Source organism: Phacochoerus africanus, chromosome 8, assembly GCF_016906955.1.
Source record: "Phacochoerus africanus isolate WHEZ1 chromosome 8, ROS_Pafr_v1, whole genome shotgun sequence".
In the NCBI taxonomy this organism is placed as follows: domain Eukaryota; kingdom Metazoa; phylum Chordata; class Mammalia; order Artiodactyla; family Suidae; genus Phacochoerus; species Phacochoerus africanus.
The window spans coordinates 60,400,854-60,416,104 of NC_062551.1; the positions used below are offsets into that span (position 1 = coordinate 60,400,854).

General features: G+C 43.3%; 1 protein-coding gene across 4 annotated transcripts in view; it reads right to left on the reverse strand.

The window, feature by feature from the left end:
* The window catches only part of ZNF583 (zinc finger protein 583), a 35,155-nt gene that overhangs the window by 13,136 nt on the left and 6,768 nt on the right, over positions 1–15,251 (reverse strand). The window contains exons 1-2 of one of the 4 annotated variants that reach the window (XM_047790613.1): positions 6,872–7,010; positions 4,997–5,096 (exon numbers count right to left, since the gene is read on the reverse strand). In XM_047790613.1, the coding sequence (XP_047646569.1) occupies positions 4,997–5,005 (9 nt within the window). In that variant the 5' untranslated portion in view covers positions 5,006–5,096; positions 6,872–7,010. Of the gene's footprint in view, positions 1–4,996; positions 5,097–6,853; positions 7,011–15,251 lie in introns of those variants that run through there. The other 3 variants (XM_047790612.1, XM_047790615.1, XM_047790616.1) reach the window with 3 other exon arrangements.

Here is a 15,251-nt window from a genome sequence, read left to right on the forward strand (position 1 = left end):
AGGAACCAAGAAAAATCTCAAACAACCTAACCTTATACCTAAAAACAGCTAGAGAAAGAACTACCAAAATCCAAAATTAGTGGAAGTAAAGAAATCATAAAAATCAACATCAGAAATAAATGAGGCGTAGACAATAGAAAAAGTCAATAAAACCAAAAGTTATTTCTTCGAAAAGATCAATAAAATTGATAAACCTTTGGTCAGACTCATCAAGAAAAAAGGGAGCAGGCCAAATCAATAAAATCAGAAATGAAAAAAAAAAGTTACAAATGACACCACCGAAATACAAAGGATCTTAAGAGACCACTACAAATTACTATTTTCCAATAAAATAGACAATCTAGAAGAAATGGACACTTACAGAAGTACAACCTTCCAAGACTGAACCAGGAAGAAATAGAAAATATGAATAGACCAATCACAAGTACTGAAATTGAAACTGTGATTTAAAATTTCCAAAAAATAAAAAGTCCAGACCAGATAGCTTCACAAGCTTTTTATCAAGCATTTACAAAAGAGTTAACACCAATTCTTCTGAAACTCTTCCAAAAAACTGCAGAGGAAGGAACATTCCCAAGCTCATTCTATGAGGGCACATCACCCTGATACCAAAACCAGACAAAGATACCACAAAAAAAGAAATTTAGGCGTTCCTGTTGTCGCTCAGTGGTAATGAACCCAACTAGTGTCCATGAGGATACAGGTTCAATCCCTGGTCCCCCTCAGTGGGTTAAGGATCCAGCATTGCCATGAGCTGTGGTATAGGTCACAGACACGGCTCTGATCCTGCCTTGCTGTGGCTACAGTGTAGGTCGACAGCTGCAAACTACGATTCAACCTCTAGCACAGGAACTTCCACATGCGGCAGGTGTGGCCCTAAAAAGACAAAAAAAAAAAAATTTATAGGCCAATATCACTGATGAACAGAGACATGAAAATCCTCAGCAAAATATTAGCAAACCAAATCCAAAAATATATTAAAAGGATCATACACCATGATCAAGTGGCATTTATCCCAGGGATGCAGTGATTCTCAATATCTGCAAATCAATCAATGTGATGTATATAACATATTAACAAACTGAAGAATAAAAACCGTATGATCATCTCCATACATGCAGAAAAAGCTTTTGACAAAACTCAACACCAATTCTGATAAAAATGCTCCAAAAGTGGAGTTCCCGTTGTGGCACAGTGGTTAACGAATCCGACTAGGAGCCATGAGGTGGCGGGTTCGATCCCTGCCCTTGCTCAGTAGGTTAACGATCCGGCGTTGCTGTGAGCTGTGGTGTGGGTCGCAGACGCGGCTCGGATCCCGAGTTGCTGAGGCTCTGGTGTAGGCTGGCAGCTACAGCTCTGATTGAACCCCTGGCCTGGGAACCTCCATATGCCACGGGAGCCGCCCAAGAAATGGCAAAAAGCCAAAAAAAAAAAAAAAAAAAAGCTCCAGAAAGTGGGCATAGAGAGAACCTATCTCAACTTAATAAAAGCCATATATGACAAACCCACAGTTAACATCATTCTCAACAGCAGAAAACTGAAAGCATTTCCTTTAAGATCGGTAACAAGAAAAGGATGTCAACTCTCATCACTTTTATTCAACATTGTTTTGGAAGCATTAGCTGGAAATCTGAGAAGAAAATGAAATAACAGGAGTCCAAATTAGAAAAGAAGAAGTGAAAGTGTCACTGTTTGCAAATGCCATAACACTATACATAGAAAATCCTAAAGGTGCTAGCAGAAAACTATTACAGCTCATCAATGAATTCAGAAAACTTGCAGGATACAAAATTAATATACAGAAATTTGTTGCATTCCTATATACCAATAGCAAAATATCAGAAAGAGGAATTAAGGAAATTATTCTCACATCAAAGAGAATAAAATACCTAGGAATAAACCTATCTATAGAGGCAAAAGACCTATACTCTGGAAACTATAAGATGAAACTTACAGATTACATTGATGAAAGAAATCAAAGAGGACCAAAAAAATGGAAAGTTATGCCACGTTCTGGGGTTGGAAGAATCAATATTATCAAAATGATTACACCACCCAAGATAATCTACAGATTCAATGCAATCCTGATCAAATTACTAATGGTATTCTTCACTGAACTAGAGCAAAAAAAAAATGTTTAAGCTCCATGGAAACACAAAAGACCCCAAATAGCCAAAGGGATGTTGAAAAAGTAAAAGAGAACTGGCGGAATCAGCCTCCCTGACTTCAGGCTATACTACAAAGCTATAGTAATCAAAACGGTGTGGTACTGTCACCAAAAAAGGAATACAGACCAGTGGCACAAGATAGAAAGCCCATAAATAAACCCACACACCTATGGTCAATTAATCTATGACAAAGGAGGCAAGAATATACAATGGAAAAAAGACATTAAGTAATGCTGGGAAAATTGGACAGCTGCATGAAAAATAATGAAATTAGAACATTCTCTAACACAAAAATAAACTCGAAATGGACTAAAGACCTACACATAAAACTCCTAGAGAAAAACATACAGATACGCTTTGACATAAATCACAGCAATATCTTTTTGGATCTACCTCCTTAAGTAATGAAAACAAAAACAAAAATAAACAAATGGCACCTAATTAAACTTAAAAGCTTTTGCATAGCAAAGGAAATCATAAAAAGAAAATGAAAAGACAGCTCATGGAATAGGAGAAAAATCACTGCAAATGAAGCAACCAACAAACAAAGGATTAATCTCAAAAATATACAAACAGTTTCTGCAGGTTTATATCAAGAAATAACCCAATCATATTCTGGGCAGAAAATGTAAATAGGCATTTCTCCAACAAAGACAAATGGCCAAAAAACACATGAAAAGATGTTCAACATGACTAATTATTAGAGAAATGCAGATCAAAACTATATAGAGAGGTGTCACCTCACTCCAGTCAGAACAACCATCATTGAAAAGTCTAGAAACAATAAATGCTGAAGAGGGTGTGGAGAAAAGGGAACCCCCACCCTCCCACACACACCGTTGTTTGGAATGTAAATTAGTACAACCACTATGGAAAGCAACATGGAGGTTTTTAAAGAATAAAAATAGGAGTTCCCATCGTGGCTCAGTGGTTAACGAATCCGACTAGGAACCGTGAGGTTTCGGGTTCAATCCCTGGGCTTGCCCAATGGGTTAAGGATCCAGCATTGCCGTGAGCTGTGGTGTAGGTCGCAGATGTGGCTCGGATCCTGCGTTGCTGTGGCTCTGGCATAGGCCAGTGGCTACAACTCCAATTAGACCCCTAGCCTGGGAACCTCCATATGCCGCAGGTGGGGCCTTAAAAAGACCGAAAAATAAATAAAATAAAATAAGAATAAATAAAAATAGAACTACCATATGATCTAGCAATGCCACTCCTGGGCATCTATCTGGAGAAAACCATAATGCGAAAGGATGCATGCGCCCCAATGTTCACAGCAGCACTATTTACATTAGCCAAGATGTGGAAACAACCTAAATGTCCATCAACAGAGGAATGGATAAAGAAGATCCGGTACAGGTGTACAGCGGGATATTACTCAGCCATAGAAGAGGGCGAAATGGTGCCATATGCAGCAACATGAGTGGACCTAGAGATTGTCATCATGCATGAAGTAAGTCAGAGAAAAACGAATGTCATATGGTATCACTTATAGGTGGAATCTAATAAAAAATTTATACAAATAACTTATTTATGGAATGGACGCAAACTCACAGAGTTTTAAATCAAACTTATATGGTCACCATAGGAAAAACTGGGGGAGGGGCGTAACTGGGAGGATCAGAATGACATATACATTACTGCCTAAAGTGGATGGTTAACAAGGACCTACTGTATAGCACAGGGAAATCTACTCAATGGTTAGTAATAACCTGTATGTGAAAAAAGGATCTATTAGTATATGCATGGCTGATTCACTGTGCTGTACACCTGAAGTTAATACAACATTGTAAATCAACTATAGACCAATACAATCAAAGAATAAAAAAAATAAAATAGTATCATTACATTATCATATAACAAAACTAGCAGGCACTAAATTCCATGAAAACAGTCTATTTTTATTTACCACAGTATTGCTAGCACTTAATATACAGTTAATCTTTAATAACTATGTTCAGCAAATGAATAAGTAGTTTCTATTCTTATCTGTATTTCCATTTGTTTCTGGACATTATATCCTGATCTTTTATTTCTTCTGGCTCCTATTCTACACTGTTTACTGTTTAGTTATTACAGATGTATGATACAGATGTATTTGTTAATACATCTGTCATAGGAATAAAAGTACTTCCTATTATTCTTTTTCAAAAAAATTTCCTGTTTTTCCATATTAACTCCACTGATCTTTACTGGATGACCAAGAACATTCCAGCTTTAGCCTGCTATTAACTCAGGATGTGCCTAAAATAGGGCCTCATTACTCCCATGGAATCCTACTCTTCAAAGCCCACAGAGTGCCTGAAAAAAGTCCCTGCCCTAATCGACCCATACGTTAACACTCAAGTTCCTGCAGATCCCACTCCTCAAAATCACCTTGAGCAAGAGACCCTATCATATACTGCCAATTACCCAACAGCCTTTGTCTTGTGTACCTCTCAAACACACGTCTGTGGACTCTAAACTGACAGTCCCATCTGAACACACACCTCAACCTCAATGAATCAAGTTCCTATAGTGAAGACTTTCATATCCTACCAAGAAGTGTATTTATTTATTTTTGCCTTTTGAAACTTCCAACTGAACACCTAACTCATAGGAAGTCATAAACTCTCAAATAAACATGAAAATTCTGGCTGAGGGAAAAAAAAGGGAAGACCACTGGAGTTTGGTCGACCTCCTTTTACTAGACTGGAAAACATGAATGAATGGGTCACTGAATGAATGGAACATTATTAGGATGGGGAATTTCAGAGGAAAAGCAAAATGTTCATATAAAACCTGAAAAACAAGGCACTTCGGGGAAGAGAGAAGAAATGCTTCCTTACCTCGGACATGGCTTTAAGAATTTAAGAATTTATAACAGCTCTTCTGTCCTCCTCCTCAGGCTCCTCTCTGGGAGAAGGGCACTGTCCAGAGAAAACAGAACTGGAGAGGGAGAAAGAAAATGTAAAATGCTGGGTCTGCTCTCAGCTCCCAGCATCACTAGCCTAGAAACTCCCCTTTCTTTCTCTCTGCCCTTCTCCTCAACCACAGAAGTAGATAAAAGGTGTCACTGAATTGGTCATTCCTATCTAAATTTACAATGCTTTCACTATGTGCTGTATTTCATTTTTTTGAAGTATAGTTGATTTATAATGTTATATTAGTTTCAGGTGTTCTCAGTGTAATGACTCAACATTCTTATAGATTATACTCCACTTAAATCCCCCATGTGCTTTAGATCTCAATATGCAGTATAAACTTTCTGTGCATAAGACACCTCCTTGTTTATATTTATAAACAGTAACAGTTTTACCCTTCAGAATGGCACTACCAAGTAGGGAGTATTTCCCCCTTCACACAGGAGGGCTCTTCATCAGGGAAATTATCCAAGGCTTCAAGGTAATAAGTAATTAAGCCCAGGTGGAATCCAGCGTCTGACTCTTTAATCTTTCCCCCTTATGATGATGTGAAAAGGAAATGTATCTCCACCCTTTCTAGATGAGATAAAGCTACAAAGTGAATGCCTGAAAGAAAACATCTTTACACAGAATAAGCCACAGAGGGGTTATGTGGTCTGGAGGACACTGGACCAAAGAGGACACTGCTTCTGGCCCTAGATTATGATAAAATGCACCTGAAAACCAATCTCTTAACTTCTCTAAGCTATTTCCTCAGAAAGAGGTTAGGGGGTGCGCTGTGCAGGAACGGTCACTGAAACCCCTTAATCATGAGAAATTCTCCACTAACTTCAGTGCCTCGGAGAGTAAAGCAATTATCTCAGGAGCAACATAACTTAGTGGTAAGAACCACCAAGCTTTGAGGATCAGAATGCTTGCACTCGAAACATCTGATCCACTACTTACAAGCTTTGCAAACTCCACTCTAAACCTCAATTTTCTCATCAGCAGGAAAGTACCTACTCCCTATCAGTGGCTGAAGAAACATGAGATGATCCACAGAGAGCACTCAGCACAGCACTCCAGGCGCTCAAAAAGCATCAATTATTCAGTCATTTATTTTCACAGAGAGCACAGAGTAGGTCTCCTCTTCCTTTTTCCTCCCCAACTCCTCGCTGGGAGAGGGAGAGAAAGACCTTCGGTGCCAGAGAGGACTAAGGTCCAGCGGCCCAGTCTTCGGCAGTCCAGGCCTAGGCTTTCTCGTCTTCAGCTCTCTTCCCTCTCCCTCCTCTTCTCTCCTTAAACTCCAGCTTTTCCCCTTCATCTCAGCCTCTCCCCCACAACACGCTCTCCCAAATCCTGAGCACCCCAGGCTCCCACGCCACAAAACCCCTCACGCTGACAGCCTGTGGACATGCCCCCGAGAGGTCGCCTGCCCTCCCCTCGCCGTGGGTCACGCTGACATGACGACACACGGTGCCATGTACTGTCACACGCACTGAGGTCACACCATCTACAGCAAGCTCGCGCGTACAGACACAGCTGTGCGTTCCCCGTCACAGATACTGTCACACCAACTCACGGTCCCACCACACACACGGTCACCACGTTCACACGAGGTCACGCAGTCACTGTCACACACTCTCACGCGATTCCACACTGCCTCGCACACAGCCCCAAGGTCTCACACACTGTCACGCATGGTCTCACTGTTCAAACACGGCAACACCTTGACACAGTCCCACCCGCCAGAGGCCCCCTCACACGCCCGCTCCCGCCCCGCAGGCCTGCTCAGACGCGCACCCGCCGCGGGCTCCTCACCGCCTTCTCCCTGAGACTCGGCACTTCGCTCCGCGCGGTTGGCAGAGGCCGGGAGCCGAGGCCCCGCGGCCGGGGCGGGACGCGACCTGGGGCCGGACCCGCGGGCTCACAAAGGCGCCGCGGCGCTCGGGCTGGCGGTCGGCGCCGGCCGCAGTGGCCGCTGGGAAATGGAGTCCGAGGCCGAGCGCGGGGCGGCGCGGTGCATCCTGGGACTGCTCGCCAAGAGCGCAGCGGCTCCAGCCTCGTCCTTTTCGAGTCGTCTCCGCCGCGATCCGCCAAGCCCTGGACCTTCCGACCCAGAACCGAGACCAGCCCAGCACACGCGGTCTGTCAGAACCCCCGAGTCCCGCCCTGAACTAGACGGGCCTGCCCGGACTGCGCAGGCGCTGCTTGCTGGCGTCGCGAAGGCGTCCAGAGGCGGTGCACGCGCCGGCCGCGCGTGGCGGAGCGAGCCGTGGGGCGCACGCGCAGTGGCCGAGCCCGCGCCGGGGCGCACGGACTGCGGCACCTGACCTGGAGCTGGTGAAACGCAGGTGGCAGTGCGGCGCGTGGAGGGCGGGGGCCCGCACCAGAGGGATTCCGGAAGGATGCGGGCGTAGTTACGAGTTCAGGTGCTCGGGATTTCCTTTCTTGTGTTGTTCTCTTTCTTCCCTTTTCTCCTTACCCTGTTTTTCCGTTCTCCATTTATTGAGCGCCTGCTGTGTGCCAAGCAGTGTTGTAGGCCCTGGGGATGTAATTGTGAACAAGCTAAAATCCCCACCCATGGAGCTGGATGTTCGAATGCGGGAGAAATTTAATAGTTAAAAAAAAGAATACTAATATATATTGGGAATTTATGCGCGCTATAATGAAAAGCAAAGCATAAAGATCATTCTTTCAGTTCCTTGTTTTTTCAGTTAATATACTCTTGTTCCTATTCGACGTATGTCTGAAAGTATAAACTTTTTCTAGCTCGAACTCACAGTCATGTCTCACCTCTTTTGAAACTGAGTTATAGGATGCAGTGCTTCAGTGTAATTTGTCTTACCAAACTAACCAATGACAAAGCATCATAGGAGGGGGGAACTTTTATATTGGGGCAATGTAAAAATGCAAATATTCACAAAAATATTGAAACACTGCATATGGTAATAAAATTTTGCATATAAGCAATAAGGACAAAAGCGGAGAAATAACAGTACATTTGTTTGAAACTATACAACTTATAAAACTAATTGTGTGATGATGAAGCAACCTGTAGAAACTTAACTTCTTGGGTTAAGTTTTTGGGTTTTTCTCTAAGGGAGGAATAGAGCTGTTAAAAATTCCACTAAGACTACAATATCAGGAAATTGTTGCTATGTGTAAAAAGTAAAAGAAACACAATCCACAAAAACTAATTGGTTTGGGGTTTCAGTGTTGCAATTATGACTAATAAACTTACCCCTTGCTTTTGGAAACCATACAAACATTATGTAAGTTAAGACATATCAGTAAATATCCAGGCATTTGCAGCCTTTTCCACATTTCACAAATGTATGAAGAAATCAGGCATCTTTGGCTTGAGGTAGATAAGTGATAACATTTTTTGTTTTCATTGATTACCTTTTAAGCTGCTGCTTTGGCAGAATCCTCTACAAAGCTTGTATCAAAATTTACTGTTGGAGTTCCCTTGGTGGCGCAGTGGTTAATGAATCCGACTAGGAACCATGACATGGCGGGTTCGATCCCTAGCTCTGCTCAGTGGGTTAAGGATCCGGCGTTGCCGTGAGCTGTGGTCTAGTTTGAAAATGCAGCTCGGATCCTGAGTTGCTGTGGCTCTGGTGTAGGCTGTTGGCTACAGCTCTGATTGGACCCCTAGCCTGGGAACCTCCATATGCCGCAGGAGCAGCCCAAGAAAAGGCAAAAAGACAAAAAAAAATTTTTTTAAACTGTGACTTGCATAAAAAACATTTATCATTTTCAAATCGATAATCAGCAAATAGATGTCTTCCTAGCATATATAAATTTAATGTAATAATCTAAAGTACATAATCTTGAGTATTTATAGAATCTGAGACAGAAGGACCCACTTATTTTTCCCACGTCGTCACGATGAAGATGTAATACATTTAATTTCATGGGTTAGTACTGGAGAGAATTTAAGTCTATACACTTTTGAGTTAAGTTTTGTATGAGGTATGCTATCAAAGTTCTCTCTTTTCTTTTGAGGTATGATATCAAAGTTCTCTCTTTTTTCTTATGGATGTGTAATGGCTCTAGAATTATCTGTAGAAAAGGCTATTCTTCCTCCACTGAATTGCTTTTGCACCTTTATCAAAAATCAGGTATCGGACACGGACTTGTATCCAGGATATGTAATGAATAGATACAGTCAACGAGTTAAGGACCCCACATTGTAACTGCAGTGGCTCAGGTTGCTGCCAAGGCCCGGGTTAGATCCCTGGCCTGAGAACTTCCACACGCTGGGGATGGGGAATATTCATAAAGTAACTACTAAAAGTACAATTAACACAATTTAAAAATGGGCGAAAGCTTTGAATAGGCATTTCTACAAGGAAGATAAACAGATGGTCCAAAAGTAGGTGAAAATATGCTCTACATCATCAGTCCTTGGGAAATAAAACCACAATAAGTAACCACTTCACACACACCAAGATGACTACGACATAAAAGTTAACAGTTGTTGGGGAGTTCCCGTCGTGGCGCAGCGGAAACGAATCTGACTGGGAACCATAAGGTTTCGGGTTTGATCCCTGCCCTTGCTCCGTGGGTTAAGGATCTGGTGTTGCCATGAGCTGTGGTGTAGGTTGCAGACTCGGCTCGGATCCTGTATTGCTGTGGCTGTGGCGTAGGCCGGCGGCTACAGCTCCGATTGGATCCCTAGCCTGGGAACGTCCATATGCCGAGGGAGCAGCCCAAGAAATGGCAAAAAGACAAAAAAAAACAAAAACAACAAAAAAGCTAAAAATAGTTATCATATGACCCAGAAATTTCAGTCCTAGGTGTACACCTAAGACAAATAACACACATGTGTGCAAAACCTAGTACACAAATTGTTCACAGCAGCACTATTCGTGATGTAGCCAGAGCAGAAAAGCCTCTAGTGCCCATATTATTCAGCCATCAAACGTAATAAAAGAAGTACTGATACGCATGCAACATGGATGTATCTTGAAAACATTACACTATGTGAAAGAAGTCAGTCACAAAAATGACTGTGTAGTGCATGAATCTATTATGTGAAATACCCGGAATAGGCAAATATCGGAGAAAGAAAGTAGATTAGTGGTTGCTTTGGGCTGATGGGAGGAGATGAAGAATGAGCATTAAAGTAGGGTTTCTTGTTGATGTGGTGGAAATTTGTAAATTTAGATTGTGGAGATAGACAACCCTGTGAATATACTAAAATACCATTGAACCGACTACTTGAGTAGGTAAACTTAATGGTCCATAAATTATGTCTCAGTAATAGTGTTAAAACCAATGGAGGGTATTAGCGTGGGTTTACTTCAGATTTCTCTTTTTTGTTCTGTTGAGCTATGTGTGTATTGATTATGGTAAGCATTGATCCTGGGTAGCGGTCTCCCAATTTATTCTTTGTTAAGACAGTTTTAGCTATTTTAGAGCATATGCCTTTCCATATAAATTTGAAGAAAACCTTATTAAAGTCTACAAAAAAATCTTTATTTCCATCTGTTTGGCTTGGATTTTTGTTCTTCTAGCTTCTGGATGTAGGAACTTAGAATAGTAAGACCCTTCCTTATTTCTAATGTAAGCATTTGGTGCCATGAATTTCCCTCTTCGCCCTGCTTTAAATACAAAGTACAGATTTTGTTGGGTGGTTGGAAAGAAAAGCTACCCTCCTCCTCTTTTTCTTGCTTCTCAAACACTGCACAGCGCTTCTGACAGCAGATGCCTCAGCATGTTTTCCCCCCCACACCAAGCAATTCTGCAAAACCAGCTGGCTGGCCTAGAACTTAATTCCAACCCTATCAACCTGGAGATGGCATCAGCTCCCAGACAGTAAGGGCTCAATCCCAGGAGACTGCGCCTCTTCAGATGCCGATCACAAGTCCTGGTTGTCGCCTGTGTTTCTGACCAATGAGCTCTTAGCTGGAGACTCCCATGACCCCTCTCCTCAGGTTTGATTAGCTGGCTGAAGTGGCTTACAGAACCCAGAAAAAGCGTACATAGCCGTTGACATTTAGTATCAAAGCTATAAGAGGAGTTGCCCTTGTGGCACAGTGGAAGCAAATCCAACTTGTATGCATGAGGACACAGATTCCATTGCTGGCCTCACTCAAGGGGTTAAGGATCCGGCATTGCCCTGAGCTGTGGTGTAGGTCGCTGATGCGGCTCGGATCTGGTGTTGCTGTGGCTGTGGCGTAGACCGGCAGCCGTAGCTGCGATGTGACCCCTAGCGTGGGAACTTCCATATGCCAAAGGTGCGACCCTAAAAAAAAGGATATAATAAAGAGTACAGGTGAACCTCCAGATGGAAGCGATTCAGTGAGCAAGATTTATAGGAAGAGACCACTTCCTGACTCTTGTATGGATGTCTTCTCACAGTAACCTCACGTGGTAGAAGCAGCAAGGGAGCTCTAGAGGCCTCTTTTTTTTGGTCACGCCCCCAGCATACAGACGTTCCCTCCTCCAAGCCGCAGCTGTGACCTATGCCATAGCTGCAGTGATGGCAGATCCTTAACCCACTGTGCCACAGTGGGAACTCTTCAGGGATCCTTTTTTTTTTTTTTTTCTTTAACGTTGCCAACTTTATTTTGTGCATTTGTGTCAGACTGTTTAGTTTACAAGTTTCAAGGCTCTCTCAAATTGTATAATTTGCTTGAGAAGCACATTTAAAACACTTTTTTTTTGTTTAAAGCTACGTTCAACATCAAACACGTAACTTTTGACAACTTCCATCTGTGGACAAAGCTCATTAGTGTTATTTTCTTTCTTGTTAGGTTCACACCCATGGCACACGTAAGTTCCCAGGCTATGGGTTGAATCAAAGCTACAACTGCCGACCTACACCACAGCCACAGCAACGCGGGATCCTTAACGCACTGAGCGAGGCCAGGGCTCAAACCCCCAGCCTCGTGAATACTAGTTTGTTACTACTGAGCCACGATGGGAACTCCTCATTAATGGTTTTTTAAACAGCACCTTGCGTCCAACATGACTTTATAAAGAAAATATGTATTTGAACCCTTATTTGATTAACTGCACCATTAAAACATTTGACTTAAATTATTGGATCATCCCAAGCTGGTGTACTTCTGATTTCTCACTGTTTAGGCTACTTTGCCTGTCAGTCTGATTGTCTTTTTCAGTGGTCTTGTATAATTTTTCGTACAGTAATTAAAGGCAAAGGACTAGACGCCCCACTGTGAGAGATTACACATGACTGTACCTTTATTGCACTTAATCAAAGTGGTGTGGCGATTTATAATCGCTTGCATTGCTTCACAAAGTAAATGTTTCATGTCAAATACTAGATCAGCACCTAAGTCATTTCTACTGAATCCTGTTTAGATAACAGGAACAAAAGAAACCCTCAGCGGCCAGTAGCAGCTTTGGTTTTGGAGTGACCACTGGACACATCGTGTTAAGGATCTGAAGCAGACCACGCAGGAGTTCCCATCGTGGCTCAGCAGTTAAGAACCTGACTAGCACCCATGAGGATGTAGGTTCAATCCCTGCCTCGCTCAGTGGGTTAGGGATACTGCGTGGCTGTGGCTGTGGAGTAGGCTGGCGGCGACAGCTCCGATTCAACCCCTAGCCTGGGAACTTCCATATACCGAAGGTTCGGCCGTAAAAAGCAAAACAGAACAAAACAAAAAAAACAAAGTAGACCACACCCTGACATAAGGTAAGCACTGCTAGTGTCTGTTTTTTTTTTGGTCATGCTGTGATGCAGGATCTTGGTTCCCAGACCAGGGTCTGAACCCTGGCTGCAGCAGTTAAAAGTCCTAAACCACTGGACTACCAGGGAACTCCATATTGTTTAAAGTCCTCCTCCTGATCTAGAATTTATACCAACTGCCGGCTCAGCCTGCCAGCTGGGGGGCCCCTCCAATGGAGAAGCACGAAGCAGTTAGGTCTTGCACTTGCCCTTCCACAGGTGCTGCCTTGTCCTCAGAACTGATGGCTTTCACTGAAGCCCAGGAGACAGCTCCTCACCAAGAATCTGGATTATGAAGGACTGTGTGTTTATTTAGGGGCCTGTGCTGGGCCCAGCAATGAAAAAATCTAATGCACCTTCACAAAACTTACTGTGAGCCATCCAAGCTATCTGGGACATATCCGAATAAGTGGGTGGCCCTAGGTGGCAGTTTCTGCAAATAGGCCGTGAATACACCTTAGCCAGATGAGTTAAGCTCAGGCAGCTCAAGACTGGAGGCCCGTTCATGCGGAATACACGACAAGGCCACAACTGGGTTCTATCCCCCCTCCCTGCAGATGCCACCCACGCCGCGCTTGGATGACCCCCAGGGAGAGGACACTCGGACTCACAGGGAAGGCACAGGAAGACGCAGAGACTGAAGGAGCCCTGACCTCTCCCTGAGGAATTTCAACCTTGGCTTGGCTGAGGCGTGAGGCGTCAAGTCCCAAGCCCCACCCGTAACCAGGTGCCACCTTGCTGCTCGAGGTTAAAAGGGCCGCCGAAAGTAGGCTCTCTAGCTGCCACCGCTGCAGCCTGACCCCAGGGGCTCCAAGGCTGAGCCATCAGGGATCTCTTTTAAGGGCACTAATCCCATTTCATAAGGGCTCCACCTTTGTGACCTAAAATCAACTCCCAAAGGCCCCACCTCCAAATACCACCTCATGGAGGGTTAACTTTTAGCTTTTTAGGGCCGCACATGCAGCATATGGAAGTTCCCAGGCTAGGGGTTGAATCGATGGGTGCTACAGATGCAGGCCTACACCATAGCCACAGCCACACCATATCCGAGCTACATCTATCACCTACACCACAGCTCACAGCAATGCTAGATCCTTAACCCACTGAGCAAGGCCAGGGATCCAACCTGCATCCTCATGGATACTAGTCAGATGCCTTTCTGATGTGCCACAAAGGTAACTCTGAGTTTCAACTTTCGAACGGGGAGGAAGGACAAAAACATTCAATCTGTATTACCAAGCAAATTCTGCTCACTCGGGGCGGGGAGGGAGGGTAAAACTACATTTATCTAGAAGGGAGACTGCAGCATCTGATTAGATGGGGGTCGTGAGAGGGGATGAGTAAAGGACACCTGGGTTTCTAGAGTGAGTGGGTAGTGGTGCCAGGTGGCTTAGGTGCACAGCTCCATAAGTCTGAATAAAACACACACAGCTCCCTGAAATACACAGTCACACACTCAGAGTGAAAAGATTTATGAGCAAAGATAAGCTATGAAGACAATAGTCAAAGGTGAATAACAGATGTAGGTAAAATACTTGAAAATTTGAGGGAAATTAAAAACCTTCTCAAATAATTAGAGGGCTCAAATATGTATTATTGATAAAACTTTCTTTACAAATACATATTTGAAATATTAGAATAATGAAACACTGAAAATCATTTGAAATTTCTTGCAGTTAACTTAGAAACATGCAATCTTAGAACAGCATATGCTAATGTCAGTAGTAACAGCAAAACACAGGTAAACCTTAAATAATTGCTATTAATGAAAAAGAAAAACACACAAACCAATAGAAACAAAACCATAGTTTTGTTTCCTTTCCTTTTTTTTTTTTTTTTAGGGCTGCACTCATGGCATATGGAGGTTCCCAGGCTACGGGTGGAATTGGAGCTGTAGCTGCCAGCCTCCACCACAGGCACTGCCATGTGGGATCCCAGCCAAGTCTGCGACCTACACCACAGCTCACAGCAATGCTGGAACAACCCACTGAGCAAGGCCAGGGATTGTGTCCTCATGGATACTAGCCAGGTTCATTAACCGCTGAGCCACGACGGGAATTCCTCCTTCTTTGTATAGATTATATGTCGGGAAAGTTATGGGAGGGGCCCAGGGTCATAGTCATATACGAGGTGAGTAGTTAAGACAGGGTCAGAGTCCACTTTATCGTTTCTTGCTCCAGAACCATGCCTCCCCACAGTTAACCTCTGTAAGAGAGAGCCTTCCTTGTGAATCTTGTAAGGGGCCGTGACCCATGACTTGTGACTCGATTTGTACGTGTAGACCTGGATTGTAGACACTGCTAACAATACCTCATTTTGACGATAACCTTTTGTCTCAAAAACGTACATAACCGTGCTTTGACCTCTGACAGGTGGAAGAGTCCTCAGAGCTTTCAGAATGAATGTCTCTGACTTAGAATCCTCGGGTTGGCTCGAATAAAAATTTCCATTTCTTCCTTAGATCGGTTACTGATTATTCCCTTAATAGAAATT